The sequence below is a fragment of the Lepidochelys kempii genome, chromosome 8 (assembly GCF_965140265.1).
Source record: "Lepidochelys kempii isolate rLepKem1 chromosome 8, rLepKem1.hap2, whole genome shotgun sequence".
NCBI lineage: Eukaryota > Metazoa > Chordata > Testudines > Cheloniidae > Lepidochelys > Lepidochelys kempii.
In genome coordinates this window covers 24,685,236-24,706,388 of record NC_133263.1, presented here as the reverse complement: position 1 = coordinate 24,706,388, position 21,153 = coordinate 24,685,236, and the positions used below count along the sequence as shown (strand labels likewise).

The 21,153-nt window shown below is 37.6% G+C and overlaps 1 protein-coding gene across 1 annotated transcript in view; it reads right to left on the bottom strand.

Moving 5' to 3' along the window:
• Positions 1–271: 271 nt before the first annotated feature.
• Positions 272–21,153, bottom strand: part of GABRA1 (gamma-aminobutyric acid type A receptor subunit alpha1) — a 56,095-nt gene continuing 35,213 nt past the window's right edge. Inside the window, exons 8-10 of the mRNA XM_073355911.1 lie at positions 17,718–17,870; positions 12,442–12,644; positions 272–3,046 (exon numbers count right to left, since the gene is read on the bottom strand). Of these exons, the coding sequence (XP_073212012.1) occupies positions 2,738–3,046; positions 12,442–12,644; positions 17,718–17,870 (665 nt within the window). The 3' untranslated portion in view covers positions 272–2,737. The remainder of the gene's footprint in view (positions 3,047–12,441; positions 12,645–17,717; positions 17,871–21,153) is intronic.

Below are 21,153 nucleotides of genomic sequence, written 5' to 3'. Positions count from 1 at the left end.
AGTGCATTTTATTGCTTTTTGGATGAACACTGTTCAGACTTCATTATTTTTAAAAAAATATAAAATCATATTTCAGAAACTATTCTGATATTGCTTGTGTCCCTTGAAAAACATCGTGCAGACACTTACAAACATTAGAATGTCATTCATTTCTGAATACACAGAAACTGAGATGAATAGCAGCTTCTCACGCAACATATAGTAAAGAGCAGTAACTAAAAAACCAAAAAGTAAAACATTCATTTTCATTATTGAACATTTTTATCTTTATTATTATAATAGAATTACAGTCTGACATAAAATAAAGAGCTTTTGCTAAACTCTGTAAAGCAAATACATGCTTCTGCCATAAACAACCTCTATTAGATTTAGATTTTATTGCCACATTACTGCACTGAGGTGCAATAAACATTCAATGTCATCTTTTTAAAATTATCCCAGGAGTAAACAGGAACTGTCCTCTATAAGAGTGTATCATTATTTTCAAGGAAGACTTACTATTATTACATGGTTTAGCAAAGCACTGTAAAAAAGCTACATAGAGAATACTTTATATTTGATAAACTGTGCAATCAAATTTATACAGTATAATACTATTCACATAGACTAACAAACTAAGAGGTGATATAATGCAGTCATTGCATAGCAAAAAGCAGACTAATTAAGTAATATTCACATCTAATGTGCAAAATGCAGACCAAAAGGTAGCTATGAATAGCTAGGAAGATAAAATACCCTAAATGAACACACTAGATTAACGCCAAAAATAACAAGATAAACAAGTACACAGAAGTTAAAGAGCCATATTTTATTTTTTTTCTATACATATATCTACACATGAACCAGAAGATGAAACATCCCCTTTAATAAACTCCCATCAGATTAGCTCATCAAGTTTAGACAGGACTAAATGTTAGACAATGAAGTATTGTTTAAAAAAAACTTCTTTTCTAAATAAACATCAATTTTTTTGTTTAGATTGTGAGTGGTAACCTCTTGATTTATTGAGAAAGAGTTTATAAAACATTGCCTGAAACATAACTATGGAACTTGACTGTCTCATTAACTAATTTGCTGACTGTTCATTTGGCATTGTTTTTAAATTCACTCAATACCGTGTTGTGTGGATTCTGAATTAACGCTTGAAAAAATCCATCAATCTCTCAATCTCTTTGAAAAATCCTTACCTGAAATTTATATTTCTAAGAAGTTCTCAGAAGTAATGAAACTAACTAGAATTGTTTTAAAGGGAATACCATACCTGCAAAATGGACATCTTGTATTTAAAGCCCTTACATATTGTTCCTACAAATATATTGCTACAGTAAAAATGAAATGTAGTAAGTTTACTCAATAAAATCTATTTTCCTGTACATTCTTTTGTGTATGATTTTGTATTGAATGCTACATATATTACATCACTTATTGTAACAGTTATGTATCAGCAAATATAGCAGTAATATACAGATGATTTTTCTGTCTTAACAAGTATTTTACCAGTTTTACCTACTAAATATATTCCATTTTTTAGTATTTATGCATGACCTGAGCAGACCAGTCATTTATCTAATAGTATACATTGGATGGCATTGTCAAATTGCAAACTACTGTACACTTAACCACTTTACAAATGAAATTAACTCCAAGCTCTTTCTTTCCTTTTGTAGTCTTTCCAGTACCACGGACTTTTTTAATGCAGGCTCTAAATATGTTTCCTTTAGCATTTAACAACATATTAAGAGCTAAGATAGATGAACCCTACACAATATTTTAAGAACACAACTTTAAAAAAGTAAAAAAAGTACAATCTCATGCTGCATATTTACATATATTATTTAAATACTATAATTTGTCTTTCTGCTCTCCATAAATTTTAATCTAAAGCTTTTTAATGTACTGTTTCATAAAAGAATACATTCAACATATCTAGAGCTTGCAAAACTTTTTTTTCTTTCTGAAACATATTGATAAATAAAAGCTACCTATAAAAGCATCCAGGTACTGGTTTGATTACACATGGGGTAAAGGGCATTTGAATTCTGCACTTAATTGTGCAACTGATTTCATGTCTTTCTAGTGACAAATTAATGCTTACAACAAGACTGCCTTAAGACAGCAGATTAAAGCATTCATTACCATTGAATCATATGTGCTGTACAGTGATAAACTGTTCCTAGAATATGCAGACTTCCTTTTCTTTAAAGAACATTTAATATTATAAGACCAGTGACTGGGGATTGGGGGGAAGGGTGGGGAGAAGAGCTGGAAATATAATGTATCTCATGGAATTTGACAAAATTGAAAGGGTTACAGCCTTGAAAAAATACAACATAAATAGTGCTCTGTAAATGGTAAGTACACTACAGTGTGTGCTACATGAACATCATAGAGTATTTTCCCCCACAATTATTTTGCATAAAAATATTTCACATACATGTCCAGTATCTTTGTTGGGATATTCAGTAATAAGCTATCTACAAATGGTTTCAAATTCATTTTCATTACTGAACTTTTCCTCTCCCTTCTTCAGAATCATGGTTCCCAGGTGTACACATCACATTGTTATGGCCCTAGTATACAGGGTTACTTTTTTAAAATATATATATACTTGTTTAATATAAGGAAACCTTCATTTTCTTTAAGACAGAGGCAATGAAGCAAATGGGAATTACTGTGTGTCATACTGAAAGCAATCCCCAGTGCAAAAGACTGAACAAAACTACATGAGTTAACAGGGTTATTGATGTGGAGTTGGGGCTTTCAGCTGGGGCTCTCTGTTTAAATAAGTTGCCCAGTAGACTAAATTAAAGATTCCAAAAAGCAGTGGGAAAGCTATTCTTGATAGTCGATCAATTTTGCTGACACTGTTAAAAGTTTTCTTGGGTTCTGGTGGTTTTGTTTCTGGTTTAACTTCTTTGGGTTCTATTGTTGCACTTTTAGCAATGGTAGCCAGCCCAGGGTCTCTGGCAATATTAGGGGTGTAGCTTGTTGCTGCTGCTGTGTATGTGTTATTTTTCTTAATGAGAGGATCCTTCAGTTTCTTTGGCTGGGGAAAGAAAAACATGAATTTTATTCTTGTCCACGTTTTCAATAGTTAATATTGTGATAATGTACCATAATACAGTGTTGTTGCTATATATTGAAAATATACTTCAAACTGGACTAACTAGATGTTAGGTGTGTATGTGAGATTTATGTAAAACATTGTACTCAAGAACAAGATAGAATCTCTCAGTTTAATTACTTTTCCTAGAAATAAATCAACTAATTAATTCCCCAAAACATTTAGAATAACAGATACATTTTAGGATATGCTATTTTTGATAGTAAGCAAATCAGTGTATTGTAATATCTGCAATATTAATCAAACAGCAGAAAACTAAATATAGTTCATTGTCTTCTGAATCAAATGAGCTTTGTGACTAAAACAAATATATTGAGTTTGAGAGATACCAAGGATGCCACCATTATAAAACTATTTCCAAATTTGTCATTCAGATACCAAGATAAATAATGTATTATGAGTTCTAACACAACTTATCATACATATCATTTTCATCTTCCTCACACTGAGAGAGAATGCCTGTTTAAAAGGAACACAACAAACAGCTTATTGATTCCCTATTCAGCAAAATACTTGGAACTTAAGCATGTGTTTAAGGGCTTGGACATATTGGAGACTTAATGATGCCTTTTGCAGGTTACCACTGGACTAGCTGACTTGCAATGGTTGGAGTTTCATTCAGAATGTGTGGGAGCTATAAAATTGTATATTCCCAGTCTATTTAAAAATATCCATATATCGCACTGAAATTTATGGACCATCCTAGAATGCTGATATTTTTAAAAGTGCTTATAGTTCAATAGAAAGTGACTGAGTTATCTTAAACATACTGGATGTGATCCTGGTCCTTGATCAGGCATTGTGCCACTCTGACCATTTAAATTAGTCTTAAAGCCTTTTAACTGGCTTGAAATCATCTGGCCTACGGTAATCTCAGCTGGCATAAAGTTGTAGGCAGTCCTACTCTACAGCATAGCCTTTATATAGGAACAAGTCAGAGCATAGGTTGAGTTGAAGGGAAAGGAAGCATGAGAGAAGTACTACTGTACTGTGTTTCAGCTATCCCTGACTATATGGAAACAACACCTACGGCTCAGAAGGGCTCTAAACTGTGTCTGAAACTGATAATGGGGCAGAGCCAAAAATCTGATCCCGTGTTCCTGGAACAGTAAAGAGAAGGTATAGATAAAAAAAAAGAACCTTTAACGGATTGTTTTAATTCTATTAACTAATATAATTCAGTATATATTTATATTTTATTTCTATTTTATTGATTTCCCACCCAAAAATAAGGGGGGAACAGAAAAAGAAAAGAACAAAAAAAGTATGCAAACAGAGGGAAAGGAAAGGGGGATAGGGAGGAGAAAGGAGAGTCATTTCTCATTTTCCCTCCATGAGAAATTAATAGAAGATTTCTAAGTTAGACCAAATCAACACATATCCTTGAGGCTGAGGAACAGCCTTCAAATTCCCTTCAGCACACATGTCTCAGACTATTTCAACCTAATAAATAGAATAAGCAGCTGAAAAACAGTTAATTCAAAAGGAAAGAAGAGTCAAAATCAGGGAGTCCTTTGGTCATTCATCCATCAACAGCTTCAGCTCTCATATTTCTTTTCTTTTTCACTTTTTCTTACCTGCTCAGAACAGAAACAGCCCTAGTATTCTAGTAAGCAGTAATAAATCCAGCTAAATGAATAACTGTTTCACAGAAACCTAATAGAACAGCCATTTTGTAGTTTTACATTTTATGAAGAATGTGAGCTAGGCAAAGCCTAACTCCAGTAAGTATCTCGATATTTTATGTCCCATTGAAGTTTATGAAAAAGTAATATGACATCTAATCAGAGCCCTGAGTGATATTAGATTATAAACTTCTGTCCATCACAAGTTTGCCTTACTTAGCTTTGCCTTTTCCTTAGCATTCATGACAGCTCATTCAGTACACGGTGTACAGAGAATATCTTCGGTATGTTAATATGAAGAATATAAGGGGATCCTTAACTTCTAGGGAACACAAGAGCCATACAATCTTTAATATTTTTAAACTATTCTTGAATATTGTGTTTCATGGGATTTTTAATGTTTAATTTAGTCTCACATCAAATGGAATGTATGATTTTAGGGTTATCATTTCATAAATCTTGATTACTTAGGACACCAATATCATTGCCATATGAAAGTCTATTTGCTACACAGAACAGAAAAGATTTCAAAATTTCAGTGCAACTGGATCTCCACTAAAATGTATTTTTAAATTACCCTTAAAAGGAACTATAATGAACTTGCGAGTATAATTAATAAGGAGAGCTGAGCAAATATTTTGCAGTGAAAAGTCTAGTTATTATTTGACTTAATTTAGAAATATTCTTCAGCAAATAATTATGTAAATCATTCACATACAGTTCTTTGTAAATGTTTACTTGTTATGTTAGTTATTAGTTACAAAGGTAACATGGTTTTATTTCTATTCTCTGATTGTATGACTTATGCAACTAACCAAAATAGCATGAATTATTAATATTGCCTTCAACTACACAATTTGATTATTTTTGGTGAATATTCAAGAACTGAAGCTTAATATTGGTTTTTCCCAAATATTCACTCTACTGAAGTTTCAATACTAAACAAACAGCAAATATGACCTGTAGTGAGGCGGTGTGGCTCCCTGCCGCCCTGGAGAGGGTCGAACCCCTCCAGCCACCAGAGTGAGTGGAGCCAGGAAGCTCTGAGCCCACCCCTCAGTGGGACAGGCGGAGCCCGGGAAGTAGAAAGGCACAACCTGGAAGTATAAAGGCGGGCCCTCAGAGCTCACTAGAGGACCAGCTGCCGGGGAGGCCAGATGTAGCCAGCCTAGCCCGCGACTGGGAAAACCCCACGGCCACAGGTCCACACCAAGACTGGCCAGACCTGCCCTGCGCCAGCTATCCATGGAAGTTACCAGACCTGCCCTGCGCCAGCTATCCAGGGGAGTTACCCAGCTGGCCGCTTGTCCACTGCCCCAAGGAACCCACGGTGCTGGAGCCCCTGGAGAACACTGCCGGGACCCAGATACCAGAAGGAGGGGAGTTAGGAAGTAGCCCAGGGACAGCCGACCCTAGTCTGGCTGTTACTCTGCCAGAACCCATGTCAGTCTGTTGCGGCCAGGATCCCCACTGACCCAGCAGTGGGTCGTTTGCTGCTGTTAGGGCCCCGGGCTGGGACGCAGTGGAGTGGGTGGGCCTGCATCCCCCCTGCTACCCAACTCGTGGGTGGCAGTCTCCCCCTCTTCCAGGTCCTTGAAGGCCTGGGCTAATTCACACATGTTGTGTTGCTCAGACCCTGCCTGAGGGCCTGAGCTACTGACTATTTGGTGCCCCGCCCTGACTCAGGGCCCGGACCTACAGTGCTCACTCTAGTTACCGCAAGGGCTGCTGAGGAAGACTCCGGTGGCTGGATGAATTCCCCAAAGTTAACTGTGTGTAGCAAGCCGGTGTGGTTCCCTGCCACCCCGAAGAGGGTCGAGCCCCAGCTTAGCCCCTTTACATGACCCCAACCAGTCAAATTGAAATTCCTTTTAAAATTTGAAAGGATGTTCATGGATTTCCTTCTCTCCCACCCACCCCGCCCCCATTCATTCAGCTCTACTAATAATGCTGCAAAGATTTTGTTTTTACAACACTATCTTCAGTTCTCATATGTGAACATTTTGCATAATTCATTCTAAATCCTTTAGTTAATGTTTAAATTTCATATAAAATAGCTATATTTCTTCCAATGCTCATTGTCTCATTTCAAGTCTTGAGAAAGTGTCTCTTTAGTACAGAGGAGAAGATTTAAATCAAGGGAATTTTGTAGTAAGAGCCATTTAAAAGCAGATTTCTTAAATAATATATGTAATGACACGTTACATATTTTCCAGCAGATGCCTTGGTGGTAAGCATTGGAAATGTATCGGAAATATGTTTGAAGAAACAAAAGGGATAATAGTCAATGTGTATGAAAGCATGAATTAGATTAAAATAGGATCAGTGTTATGTACAAGATGAATCAGGAAATTTCTATTTTGCCTATGTAAATTAAAGAGATTTTATTGTTCTCTCAAAAAAACTTTGATATTTTATAACAAATTTATGGAAGCTACTATATGGTCCTAAGGAATGTATGAATTGCCATATCAAATCAGTATAGTGGACCACTATCCTATCTCTGAGAGGGAACAGTAGCAAGTGATTCAGAGGGAGCTGCAAAAAAATCCAAAACCCATAGTGGACAATTATGGATTAAAATGTTTATAGGGGAAGCTTCTTCAAAAACCTCTCCATTAGTGTATGGCTTCTGCTCTGAAATATAAGGGTTTATATATGTCTTTAAAATCCTAACTAATATAATTCTGAATGTTCACATTGGGCCCCATCCCAAGCCCATCTAAATTAGTGGGAGCCTTTCCATTGGCTAATGTAGTGCCCATCTTTAAAAAAGGGAAGAAGGAGGATCCTGGGAACTACAGGCCAGTCAGCCTCACCCCAGTCCCTGGAAAAATCATGGAGCAGGGCCTCAAGGAATCAATTCTGAAGCACTTAGAGGAGAGGAAAGTGATCAGGAACAGTCAGCATGCATTCACCAAGCGCAAGTCATGCCTGACTAATCTAATTGCCTTCTATGATGAGATAACTGGCTCTGTGGATGAGGGGAAAGCAGTGGACGTGTTGTTCCTTGACTTTAGCAAAGCTTTCGACACGGTCTTCCACAGTATTCTTGCCAGCAAGTTAAAGAAGTATGGGCTGAATGTATGGACTATAAGGTGGATAGAAAGTTGGCTAGATTATCGGGCTCAACGGGTAGTGATCAATGGCTCCATGTCTAGTTGGCAGCTGGTATCAAGTGGTGTGCCCCAAGGGTCGGTCCTGGGGCCAGTTTTGTTCAATATCTTCATAAATGATCTGGAGGATGGTGTGGAGTGCACCCTCAGCAAGTTTGCAGATGACACTAAATGGGGAGGAGAGGTAGATACGCTGGAGGGTAGGGATACGATACAGAGGGCCCTAGACAAATTAGAGGATTGGGCCAAAAGAAATCTGATGAGGTTCAACAAGGACAAGTGCAGAGTCCTGCACTTAGGACAGAAGAATCCCATGCACTGCTACAGACTAGGGACCAAATGGCTCGCTAGCAGTTCTGCAGAAAAGGACCTAGGGGTTACAGTGGACGAGAAGCTGGATATGAGTCAACAGTGTACCCTTGTTGCCAAGAAGGCCAATGGTATTTTAGGATGTATATGTAGGGGCATTGTCAGCAGATCGACGGACGTGATAATTCCCCTCTATTCAACATTGGTGAGGCCTCATCTGCAGTACTGTGTCCAGTTTTGGGCCCCACACTACAAGAAGGATGTGGAAAAATTGGAAAATGTCCAGCGGAGGGCAACAAAAATGATTAGGGTACTGGAACACATGACTTATGAGGAGAGGCTGAGGGAACTGGGATTGTTTAGTCTGTGGAAGAGAAGAATGAGGGGGGATTTGATAGCTGCTTTCAACTACCTGAAAGGGGGTTTGAAAGAGGATGGATCTAGACTATTCTCAGTGGTAGCTGATGACAGAACAAGGAGTAATGGTCTCAAGTTGCTGTGGGGGAGGTTTAGGTTGGATATTAGGAAAAACTTTTTCACTAGGAGGGTGGTGAAGCACTGGAATGGGTTACCTAGGGAGGTGGTGGAATCTCCTTCCTTAGATAGTTTTAAGGTCAGGCTTGACAAAGCCCTGGCTGGGATGATTTAGTTGGGGATTGGTCCTGCTTTGAGCAGGGGGTTGGACTAGATGACCTCCTGAGGTCCCTTCCAACCCTGATATTCTATGATTCTATGATTGATTTCAATAGCCTGTGGATCAGGCCCAACATACACATATATGTTTAATTCTTGTTTTGAATTCAGTATCACTTTGTGGCAATGAATTACCCAGGTTAATTACTCATGATATTAAAAAAGTATTAGTATTTCCTAATACCACTATTAAATCTGTCATTTTACAATTTAATTGAATATTCCATTGTATTATGAGAAAAGTTCATGTGTAGAATAGGCAAGAACCAGGCATGAAATATATTGGCAACCGTCAATCCAAACTGGATCTTGGTGTACGTGTAAGAGGTCTAATCAGGTGCCTGATGAATCCGCTTATGGCAGACAAGTGCAATTAAAGAGTGACATAGCTTGTTACAAATTTTACAGATTCATGTGTTGTCTGAGTTAGAATCCATGATTACAGCATGCTGCTTTCTTCTTTCTCACTTTACTTCCATCTTCTGGATCCAAATCACTTCATTTTGAGCTGCACCTACTCAGATACTCCCTCCAAATTGGAAAGGATCCTGCACACTCCTCCCAGCTTTCCACATTGATGTTGAATGAATTCATATCATGTTTACACACATCATGGTATTGCCAAAAAGAGTGATCGTGCTTTCTAGAGCTGTCTCAAATCTCACAATTGAAAATATTCTTGGAGATATGGTCTCCTGCCATTCACCTGCCATGAATGAGCCATTGCAACCTCCTCTTTTTAGCAGTGGTTTCTAAGTGGGTCAATCCTGTGCAGTCCAGCATCTCTGTGTTTGGTAATGTGTTTCCCTACTTTATTTTCAGGATCTCATGTGGAAGCCATTCAGTCTCCTGATATGCCTGGCATAAGTAGTCCAGGTTTCTGAACCACAAAGCAGGGATGACAGCACACAAGTCTCTTAGATTTGCATCTTCATCTTAGTTAATAGTTTGCTATTATTCCATGTGTATTTCTGTAAGCCTGAAATACTTAGCTGCTTTTTCGATTCTATTAATTCAGTCTGAAAGTCAAGATTTCTGGTGATGGTAGAACCCAAGTAGCAAAAGCTGTCAACAACACTAAGCGAATTAGCCTCCAGAATGGGTAAATCTTTGGTACATGATCACAGTCTTCTTGAAACTAATTGTCAGCCTGAAGCTTTTGCATGAAATCTACCCAAGGGATTTTGCAAGGAAGATTCACTATGGGCAACCAAGTCCACATCATCCGCAAACAGGAAATCTCTCAGAATCTTGGTTTTCACTCTAAATCTTGCAATGTTGATAAATGCTATCATTGCTGTCCCTAAATGCATGAAGAAGCAGTAATGAAAAGTAGATACACCCCTGTTTCATGCCACTGTTAATGTCAAAAACATTTGACTCTTTGTTTTCATACACCACAGTTGCCCTCATACCTTGATGTAAGAAATGAAAGTTCAAAAATATAAGGGGACATAAAAAGGCCCTGTCTGTTGAACATATCCAAGGCCTTTATCAGATCGATGAAGGCTATGTAGAGTGGCATTCATTTTTCTCTACACTTTCTCTTGAAGTTGCTTAACCAAAAATATCGTATCAATGGTGGAGTGTTCTGAGTGAAAACCGCATTGACTTTCAGGATAGATTCTTTCACCTAGAGATTGCAGCCTAGGGAGCACAATGTGAGTGACAACTTTTCTGATGATGTTCAACAGGAAGAAACCTCTACAGTTGTCACAGTCACTTCTATCCCCCTTGTTTTTGTATAATTGTACATTGCATGAAGTGGGTTCTTTACTAAACATGGTCCATGCATGCCTGGCATCATCTACACATATTTTTTTTCACTTGTGTTACTATGAGGTGCTTGGAGTGAAGAATCCTGATGAAATAATAATGAAAAGGTTTCACTTTGTTCTCGTTGTTGTTTATCAGTTCATAAAGCCCCACACATAGATTCTGATTTCCACAGAAAAGGATGGGATATATTTGCTAATAGGTAACTTCCACTCTTGTGGAGCCTGGTTTGAGATTCCTTTGTAGTTCAGCTATTGCTGATGGCACACAATATGACCTCTAAGTCTGAGATGCATCCCCTACAAGACCTCTCCTGCTGGGTCCCACAATGCTCAGTCTTCTCCATCATGTTATTGAACTTACATATTAAGTGCCTGGAGTATTCAAGTGCCTGCAGAAAATACCCACTCTGTGTATCCTTTACACAGCAATATGTATAAGCAAACTTATACATACCAGACCATATCCTCAGCTGGTATAACTCAGATGCTCTCAAAATTGGGGATGTAATAGAGGAGACAAGTGCTTCAGAGAACTTTTCTCCTCTATTACAGCCCCATTACTGAGGGCATCATCCTCCAGTTCAAATCTGTCTGCAATCTTGGGTTGCTGTTAGACTGCCCAGAGATACTGGGAGCCCAAAGAGCCATGGCAGCAAAAAATGTCTACTTCCACCTGTAACTGGCAGAGATTGCACCCCATACTTTCAGAAAGAGATGAGGCGGATGGTGATCCACAGAGTCATGACTTCTAGGCTTGCTCACTGCACCTTATATTAAGAAATGAAGACACAACCTGAACGAGCTCCAACTGCTACAAAACCCAGTAGTCTGTCTACTTAGCAATCATAGTACCCCACTCTTTTCACTGGCTCCCCATTGAATATGGTGTATAGTTAAAGGTCTCCATGGTATTGGACCTAGATACTTCAGACATCACCTCCCTTATCCTTCAAAAACATGGTCTGCCATGAAAGCTACATTCTAACGTCACAATTAAATAATCATTAAATAAGGGAAGGCTTTTCAGTGTGTCAGACAGAGCTTTCAAAGGGCCTGGACTTTGATGCGGGCAAACTAAATTAAATAAAAGTGTTTTGCATTAAGTTCTGAAGTTCATGGTCATGATTTCTTGTGCAGTGAGTTTCTTAATCTATTTCTTCCTACACACAAACTTTCAAAATTAGTCCTGATCCATAACCTGTGGACATCAAGGAAAATATATCCACTGCCTTCAGTGAGCTCTGCATCAGGCTCAGAGACACTGCACAGATCCACTGAGTCCTCACTCAAACACACAACATATAAACTAGTCAATCTATTCCTACTATAGGCTGGAAAGGAAAGGAAAAATAAAGAGAGACTGTTAAATAACTGGGAGGTGCTACAGTTAGGGGAGCCATATAAAGACATGACAGGAAGGGGGTGGGGAGTGTTGGAGGTATGAGCTTTCCCTTCGTGCCACAGTGTTAGCCTCAGCCAACTTGTATCTTTCAGATTTGAGACATGGGACAGAGATTATGTCTTCCTCTCTTTGCCACACAATGCTGCACATCCTGGTAGTGCTCTAAAAATGAAAATGTAACCACTATCCATGCTAGTAATTTGCATACAACAAGTGATTTCAGCACATAGTGCGACCAGCAAATCCTGAACAGAAAATGCCCAATATCCATGTAAAGAGCCTCTTTCAGTAGATTATCTAAATCACATTAGAAAACATACAGACTGAATCCAACACAAATGCCATGAATAGATATGAATGTATGTCTCATAAACTCTATTAGTAAAGGTGTTACCTTTTCAGGAACCACACTTTTGCCATCCCATGCGTAACCTCTCTTTGTGAAGTAGTTTACTGTCGCAAATTCGATGAGTGCTGAAAACACAAATGCATAGCACACTGCTATAAACCAATCCATAGCAGTGGCATAGGCCACCTTTGGAAGGGAATTTCTTGCACTGATGCTCAAGGTGGTCATTGTGAGGACAGTTGTCACTCCTGTAAAGCAAAAACGTCAGCATCTCTTTAGATCAGGTACTGTATTTTGTCTTTTACCTATCAATGTGGATTCACAAATAAAATAGGAAAAATACTTTCACCGGCTTTTGTTGTTAGAAATATATTTCCCAGCCAAAGAATATCAAATTTCAGGTTCTGCTGTGGAAATAATAATCTTGGAGGTACCCTTCTGGTTTGTGCTTTATCTTGATCTTTTGACGTATGGAAGTCACTGCCCTTCACTTTAAGCAGGCTTTAAGCGGGCTGGGGGAGGGTTGTCTGGCTGGCCAGGAGAAGAGGGCAATGCTTTCTGGCTTTGCGTGGGAGGGGAGACGTAAAACTGCTGGAAAAGCAGTCAGCGTGGTGGATGACTCACCGCCTAGGAATGAGGGGTTTGAAAAGGTCAGCCTGGGCCTGCCCTCCCTCCCCCCAGGAACTGGCTGGAATTGGAGGGTCCTGGCAGAGGATCTGCTGGAGGGACATGAACAGAAATGGGGGGGGGCTGAAAAAAGCACTCCTCTCCCCCGTCCCCCAGGTGAATTGTGGGGGTTTTCACCTCCACTGCACATTTTATCCGCCGGGTTCATCCCAGACATCTAATAATAAAGTTGTGACCTGATTAAACCATATCTAATGTCTTTTGGCATAGCCAGACAATGAGGTTTGTGCTTTAGGAGATATTGTTGCTCCAACAGATACAGCCCTGAGTGGATGACAAAGGATTATTGTTGGCATTGACTACATTCAAGTAATTGTCGTTAGTCAATGGTGGACCACTTAGAAATCAAGCAGATAACAGTGAAAAGGAAAATAATGTGAGTTTGGAGTAAGAGGGATAAATGTGTTTATCAGGGTTACCGTTATCACATTCCTTTTGCTGAACCATCTGTAATATTAAATATCTAACAAACTGCATGATATATTTGTGTTTCTTCTAGGCAGGAGTTTGGACACTATATCTCAGAATATATACACTATATACAAGAAGTCATTGGTCCATGTAGTCGTGCATCCTGCCTGTGATGGTAGCCAGTGCAGCAATGCCTCAGACGAAGACAAAATGAAATATAATCTGCTTAACTTTGAGGGTCAGGAAGGAATTTAGATGGGTGCATTATGTCCCACAGCATGAGATTAGATTTACTGTTTTCTTAGATTGTAAATAAATTCAGTGATTGAATAAAATCTCAGAATTATTATTTTAAAATCAGACTTAACGACCATCCTTCCAACATGAATGAAACAGGAAAAAGAAAGTCACCACAGCCCTATTGTTGTCTGGACTTACAGACTAACATAATTTCCTCTTCCAGCAAAAGAATTAGAGGAGGAGTTAATTTATGATCCAGTTCCTGATCTCACCTAGCATTTTAGTAATCATGTGGATGGTTGCAAGTCTTTTTCCATCTTGTCAATTCTTTCATTTCATGTCATAATTGCAGATAAAACAACTCAAAATTATGCAAAGTTCAGCCAGGCATACATAGGCATGTTGGATACTTTCCACCTTACTTGTGTAAGACTGCTACAGTGCCATACAATGTTTCCCATAAAAACAAAGGATATAAATTGTTCTTGTTGCTGATTAACCTGTTCGGGGCTGAATGAAGTAGCAAACATATTTGGAAAATATGCTACTTCAATGTAGCCCAAAATAGACTAAGCTGCATGTTATGATATTGCATTTATTTGAACTGATGTTTTGTACAGGTTTCTGTGCCATTACACAGTGATGCTCTGGCAACACTAAAGAGGTTAAGTAGGACCCATGGCAATGTAATTTGCATTTTTAGGAGCAAAGCTTCATACCTGCTGGAAGAACATTTTTTCTTTAACTAGCCATGGAGTTTTTACTGACAGTAGGAGGATTACGTTGCTATCACATTGCCTACAGATTTTTGCAAGTGCAAAATTTACATCAAATCACATTTGCAAGTTACCTTGACAACTGCAGACAATTTCATGTATTAAATCACTGCTACAGTTTATATCGACTGTACTGAGCACTAATGAAAATATGCAGAGATCGAAAAGGGCCAGATAATTAAAAATATATTTAGATGTCAATGACAGTATCTTGAATAATTGGTACCTAATGATGATGTGGTTTTTGTTCCTTGGGGGAATTTATAAGGTCTTCTTCTACTTATAACTAATGATTTTTTGTTGCTCTTGTACAGTAAATCCTGCTATGCTATAGTTTGTGTTTTTATTTATAGTGCTAAAAAAGGGCTATAAATCTATATACGCTGTGCTTTTCTGTGTGGGTGCATGTATGAATATGCTCAGGTGAAGTATTCAGAGACATCTCTTTTCTTCAGTGAAGTTAGGAGATTAAAAAAATAGAAACAGAACTCTAGACTTAGTTCAAACATATGTAAAAAAACACACAAGTATTCAGCAAAATAATTGTATTCTGAAAGGAAAACTTTTAAAATGTTTACATTCTTGAAGGGGTTTTGTAAGGCTTTAAAAACAGCTGCCTGAATAACATAGTGTATTGTATGTTATTTTTTTGATACATGGGGTAATTTGGTATCCCATTTATGACCAACATAACTACAACATCATGAACCAGCAAGTTGGTATTGTCAACAATAAAAAAAGAAAGCAAAATGGAAGAAAATGAGGTTCCATTTCTTTTTTACACATAACTGATGTAAATATTCCCAGCAGCAGTCTTTGAATGTATGTCTTTTTAAGGGGCCCAATCTACTCTGTGACAAAATTGCCAAGATTAGACTTTTGATACCAATTTCAGAAGTGCGTTTAAAGGATTTGAATGTGTTGCACTTCACACCAGTTTGTAGGTCCCCTTTTATACAAATTAGACTCAATTAGACTCTCCTATACTCCATTTAGGGACTTCTCTACATTCATATCTACTTACCAACATGGAGCTTACACACCATGTGAGCATTTGGCTCTCTGAATCTAAGGATACCTAAGCTGGTGTGATTCACCTGAAGAGTTATTGGGAAAGTGGGCTGGAGCAGGAAAAGCAACTAATGGGGATATTTTGAGAGGTAGGTGAAAATAGGCGTAATACAACTGGAATTACAGGTGCTTCTCATGATCAAGCCCTTAGACTGACGTCTGAATTTGGTTATAGATCTCCAGCTTTCCTTTGCCACCATTAAAAGGCAGAGTTCCTCCTGCTACTAACCTCCACACGTCCTTTGGAGCCTCTTCTTTGTCATGCTCTTGCACTGCACTGAGGGAGAGCTGTTGGTGCAGAAACAAGGTCTGCTGCATTTATGCCCTTCCACTCCTGCCAGAGGCATTCTCAGCTGGCCAATTATAGCTTGAGCAACACAAAAAGAACTGGAGCATATTGGAGAACTCTCACCTCCCTTTTTCTTTAATCAAGTGCTTGTTGTTAGATCTATCTATTTATCTATTTGTTTGCAATATTGGGGAAGACCTGAAGAAGAGCTCTGTGAAGCTCAAAAGCTTGTTTCTTGCATGAACAGAAGTTGGTCCAATAAAAGCTATTACCTCACCCATCTTGTCTGTCTGTCTATCTATCTTGATTTTGGATGTGAAATAGGTTAAACAAAAGCCCCAAAGAATATTCTAGCTGTTTATTTCTAATTTAAAAAATGTGTATTAAAATGTAATAGCAAAAACCCCAGGGAACCAAAAGCAGGTGTGACTATATCATCATAGAATCCCTTTCATTCATCCCTGCCTGAATTCCACTCAGAGAGAAGACAATAGGAATTTTGTCACTGATTTCCGTAGCAGCACTGGGCCATAACAGTATCTGAGGAGCTTGCAGATGAGATCAACCCACAGAGTTATTAAAGCTGGGAGTTTCAACTGGGGCAAGAACGTCAGGTGAACAACTCCCTTTGACTAAATTCCCTTTGAAAATCCAAGCCAAAAGCTGTATTAACCACTTTTGCTTTATGAGAAACAGTCAATGCACACTTTCTCCTAGTCTGACAGCTGACATCTAAACTTTTTCTGTACATTACATAATTCATAGATTCTAAGGCTAGAAGGGACCATTATGATAATCTAGTATGAGCTTCTGCATAACACAGGCCGTAGAACTTCCCCCAAAATAATTTCTAGAGCACTTCTGCTAGAAAAACAATTTAAAAATTGTCAGTGATGGAGAATCCACCATAGCCCTTGGTAAATTGTTTCAATAGTTAATTACCTTACATGGTAAATATTTGCAGCTTATTTCCCATCTGAATTTGTCTAGGTTCAACTTCCAGCCATTGGATCATGTTATACTTTTTCTCTGATACACTGAGGAGCCATTTATTAAAAATATGTTCCTCATGTAGCTACTTATAGATGTAATCAAGTAACCACTTCACCTTCTGTTTTTTTAAGCTATATAGATTGAGCTTCTTGAGTCTATCAGCATAAGGCATGTTTTCTAATCCCTTTATCATTTTCATGGCTCTTCTTTGAACTTTCTCCAATTTATCAACATCCTTCTTGAATTGTGGGCACCAGAACTGGACACAGTATTAAAGCAGTGGTTGCACCACTGTTAAATATTGAAGTAAAATAACCTCTCTACTCCTACTCAAGATTCCCCTGTTTATGCATCCCAGGATCACATTAGCTTTTTAGGCCACAACATCACACTCATTTTCAGCTGATTATGCACCATGACCTCCAAATCCTGTTCAGAATTACAGCTTCCCAGGATAGAGTTCCCCCATCTTTTAAGTATGGCCTAGTCTTTGTTCCTAGATGTATACATTTACATTTAGTAATATTAAGATGTATATAAGCTAAACCCTTTGAATATTCCTTTTCATTTTTTATATAAATCAAGATAGGCAAAGATGTTCAGATCTGAATCCAGATTAGCATAATGTCATTATTTTTCATTTTTGTTTTTGATATATAGCATTTTACTATTTATTCTTTTAAATAAATTAATTAGTTTGGACCTTTTAAAAAATCATCTGTTGCAATATTTTCAAAGTGAAACATAGTTCTTATCCAGTTCTCCAATGTCACATCATATATTAAAGTAAGGATGCTTTTCTATATGTAGCATATGACCCTAGTAAGTTTTGTTTATTTGTTTTTTTCACTTACCAAATACAGTTCTTGCTGGTACAGATTCTCTGTTAAGCCAGAAGGACACCTGGGACAGAATCACTGTCATGATGCATGGTAGATATGTCTGAATGACAAAGTAACCAATCTTTCTCTTCAAATGGAAGTGGGTAGTCATAACAACATACTCCCCTAGAAACCAATAAAAATAAAAGACAGTGAGACTCTTTCCCATATGCACAGATTAGAATCTGTGTCCCAAGTTTTTGCATGAGTAACAATTTCTTCATCATTCCTGTCCACTGTTATTAACAACTTTGTTTGAGACAAGTTTGGTTTAGGTCTGAAGAAAATTTTTAATAACGAATTGATGATGGTGCAGGGGCCTTTCATCTTAAATTCAGCCCAGCTGGGTAGTGAATAAAACTTAATGTTAACTGATTCAGTGTCCTTTATGAAATGGGAGCCTTACTCATCGTAAATCAGAAAACCACCATAACCAATACCCTTGTACACAATGTTCAAAGATTAAATGAACCCTAGCGACTGATGCTTAGAAGTGGTTCATCCAGATCAGGCTAAGGACACAAGGATTAGTCCAGTTTATTTCTGTTTGCATTGCCATAACCTGTGCTCTCCCTGTTCTGAAGATAGAAGGCTAACATTCTAATTCTATTAATTCAGTACCTTCCAATAATAATACTTTCCCTAAAAGTAAATGGCTTCTGATGAATTATGACAGAATTCTGTCCATAACTAGCTTTTTTGGATGTTGCAGAAACATAAAGAAACAGCATTCCTGTGAAATTTGGAACCATACAAAAGGTTTTATAAACCTCAGTTGCCAGAATACAGCAAAAAATACCTCAATTTCACTCTGTTATTTACAGACATTATTGAAAATGCAATATTTTGAAAAGCAATATTCCCAAAAAATTTGAAAACGTATTAATGTGACTTAATGTTCAGTATAGACTGACTCGCAATACAATAGATATTAGCTTAGAAAAGATACACGTGGCTTTGAAACTGAACAAAACCCTGCTGCCTAAATAAGAGATGACGCATGAAATTACTGTGGTTCTCTTTTAAAATATAAACAACTGGCAACAGCACTGGCAAAGGAAAATCCTAAATTGGATTGAAAAACTGTGTCTAGACATTGACCGCTTATGCACCAAGCATGTCAAATGCCCTTTTTCTCTAATTCAGATTCTAGAAGAACATTCATGTGAACATTCTTGCCCAACATATAACCCTGAGGGAAGCTTATAAATAAGATGTGACAATACTCCTAAGATGTTTGAATATACATTAAAATACAATGGCAGAGTGGGGAGGGGATCAATTATGAGCTGAGTGGTAGAGGAAAGGATATATGAAGAGAAAGTCATCTCCAAAATAGAACTGGCAGGAGCATTATACTCAAGTAAAAACTAAGTAAGATGACTGGTGTGACCTCACCCTCCTTTTTTATCATCCACTTATCTTCTTTTTTGTCTGTGTCCGTTTTTTTGAAGGGTGCCCAATATAGCTCGTAAAGAAGAATTAATCTAAAATATGACAGGGGGAAGCTATTTTAATGTAATCAGATACAGAATAATCACAATGGTATTTAAGCATTAATTCATTGCTTGTGGAGTACAAGCTAAGAAGGACAGAGAGTTAACATATCATAGTACTCTGAAGCTTTATTTGGCTGCTTAAATTATCCAAATATTTTTTGACCTGTGAAAAATGAGAACAAGATTCCAAGCATAAAGGAAATTAAAAAGACTGGGATTAGTGTGGGCTTGGTAACTACTGTAGCTGCTTTGAGCTACCCAAAGGTAACACTGTAAGTGACATATTGCTGATGACCACACAGACTGACAGTAATGCCTGCTATTAAGTTACAAGATAAAATCCTTTTCATTAACTCTGAATGCATCTAAACTATCAATGGACTGTAGTTAATTATTAAAAGACAGCAGCCCTTTGAGAGAGGTTGATTTAACGGTGAGAAGTGTATCGCTCTTCTGCTATTCTCTGTACATCTAGCTTCTTGTATATTGTGGGCTTTCTTTCATTGAAATGTATAGGGGCATCCACTACAACTACTGACTACTGTCCACTGACATTTATCAGTTATTCCCCGATAATACTATGTTTTCAGAAGTTTATAACTCAGCTATATGCTTCACTTTAGGCCAAAAGTTGTATAGGAAAAAGACTGCTCATAAGTTATCAAAAATATATTTAACCAGTTTTAGCCCCTGATTCTGAAAAAGCATTTAAACACATGCTTTAATCTAAGCACGTGCTTAAATCACATTGACTTTAAGACATTTGATAGACTGTTGGTTCATATGGTACACTATGTCCTATTCATATTGTTTTATTTAATTTTAACATGTTTTTAAAACTCTGTTTTGGAACCTTGTCAGTCCTTTAGATAAATAATATCTATTTTATAAATGGGCCATTTGTTTTTCATTTTACTTATTACATGAGGGTTAAAACAATCTTAACTAGAGTTGTGCTTGAACCAGACCACCACATCTGAATACCTCCAGCCCCTAAATCCAAGTGCAGGGAAAGGTTTGATCCAGATCCAAGCCCAAACTTTATTTATGAGGTTTATCTCTAGCAATCAAAGTTCAGATATTTAGCTGGTATAAATCAACATAGCTCTACTGGGGAACATGACAGATAGTCAATAACAGCTATTTCAGAGCTATTATCCTATTTTCTGTGTTTACTTTTTTAAATGGTCCCCAGGTTTCAAAATAGAACATAAAGCACACACATAGGTGTGTGCTGTAATACCAAGGGACAGGTGGTTTAAGTTAGACAAATCATTAGCCATAATTTTATATTTTCTTATAGTTGTAGGTAGAAATCAACCAGTTTCTGGCCTTTAAACCACAATAGTAATATTTATACAGTATAACTAACTAGAAATAAAATCTCATTTAGAAAAGTGTCCTCTCAGCAAACACATGGAGCATAAAGAAATAAGAATGTAACAGTTATTGAGCTCAAATACTGATGATTTTCACTGCAAAACAATATTTTCAAGGTGTCAAAATGATTTCCATGTAAATGGAAATTTGTATGCGTCCTTTAAGCATCTGTTTTTCTTTTCACAAAACCTTGCAGAAAATAAAGGACATTTTAAAGACTTGCTACATCGATAAGAAATGCAATGATTGTTGGGGAGTGACAATAGTTTCACATGCATCTCAAAAATGAAAAAGGTTTCAGTGACTCCTCTTTCATTAAACGTACTAGTAGCAGCAATAATAGTTATTTATAAATAACATTTGCTAAATCAATGTAGTAGTGACAGCTACATGCAAGGTAAAGGATATAGTTAGGTCAGATTCTTCCCTTGCCACCATACAATAGTCAGAACACTGAAAGGATATTTTAGTCCTACTATGTGTGGCGTATGCAAACCCCTTTCTATAGCCAGTTTGGAAGTAACCACCAT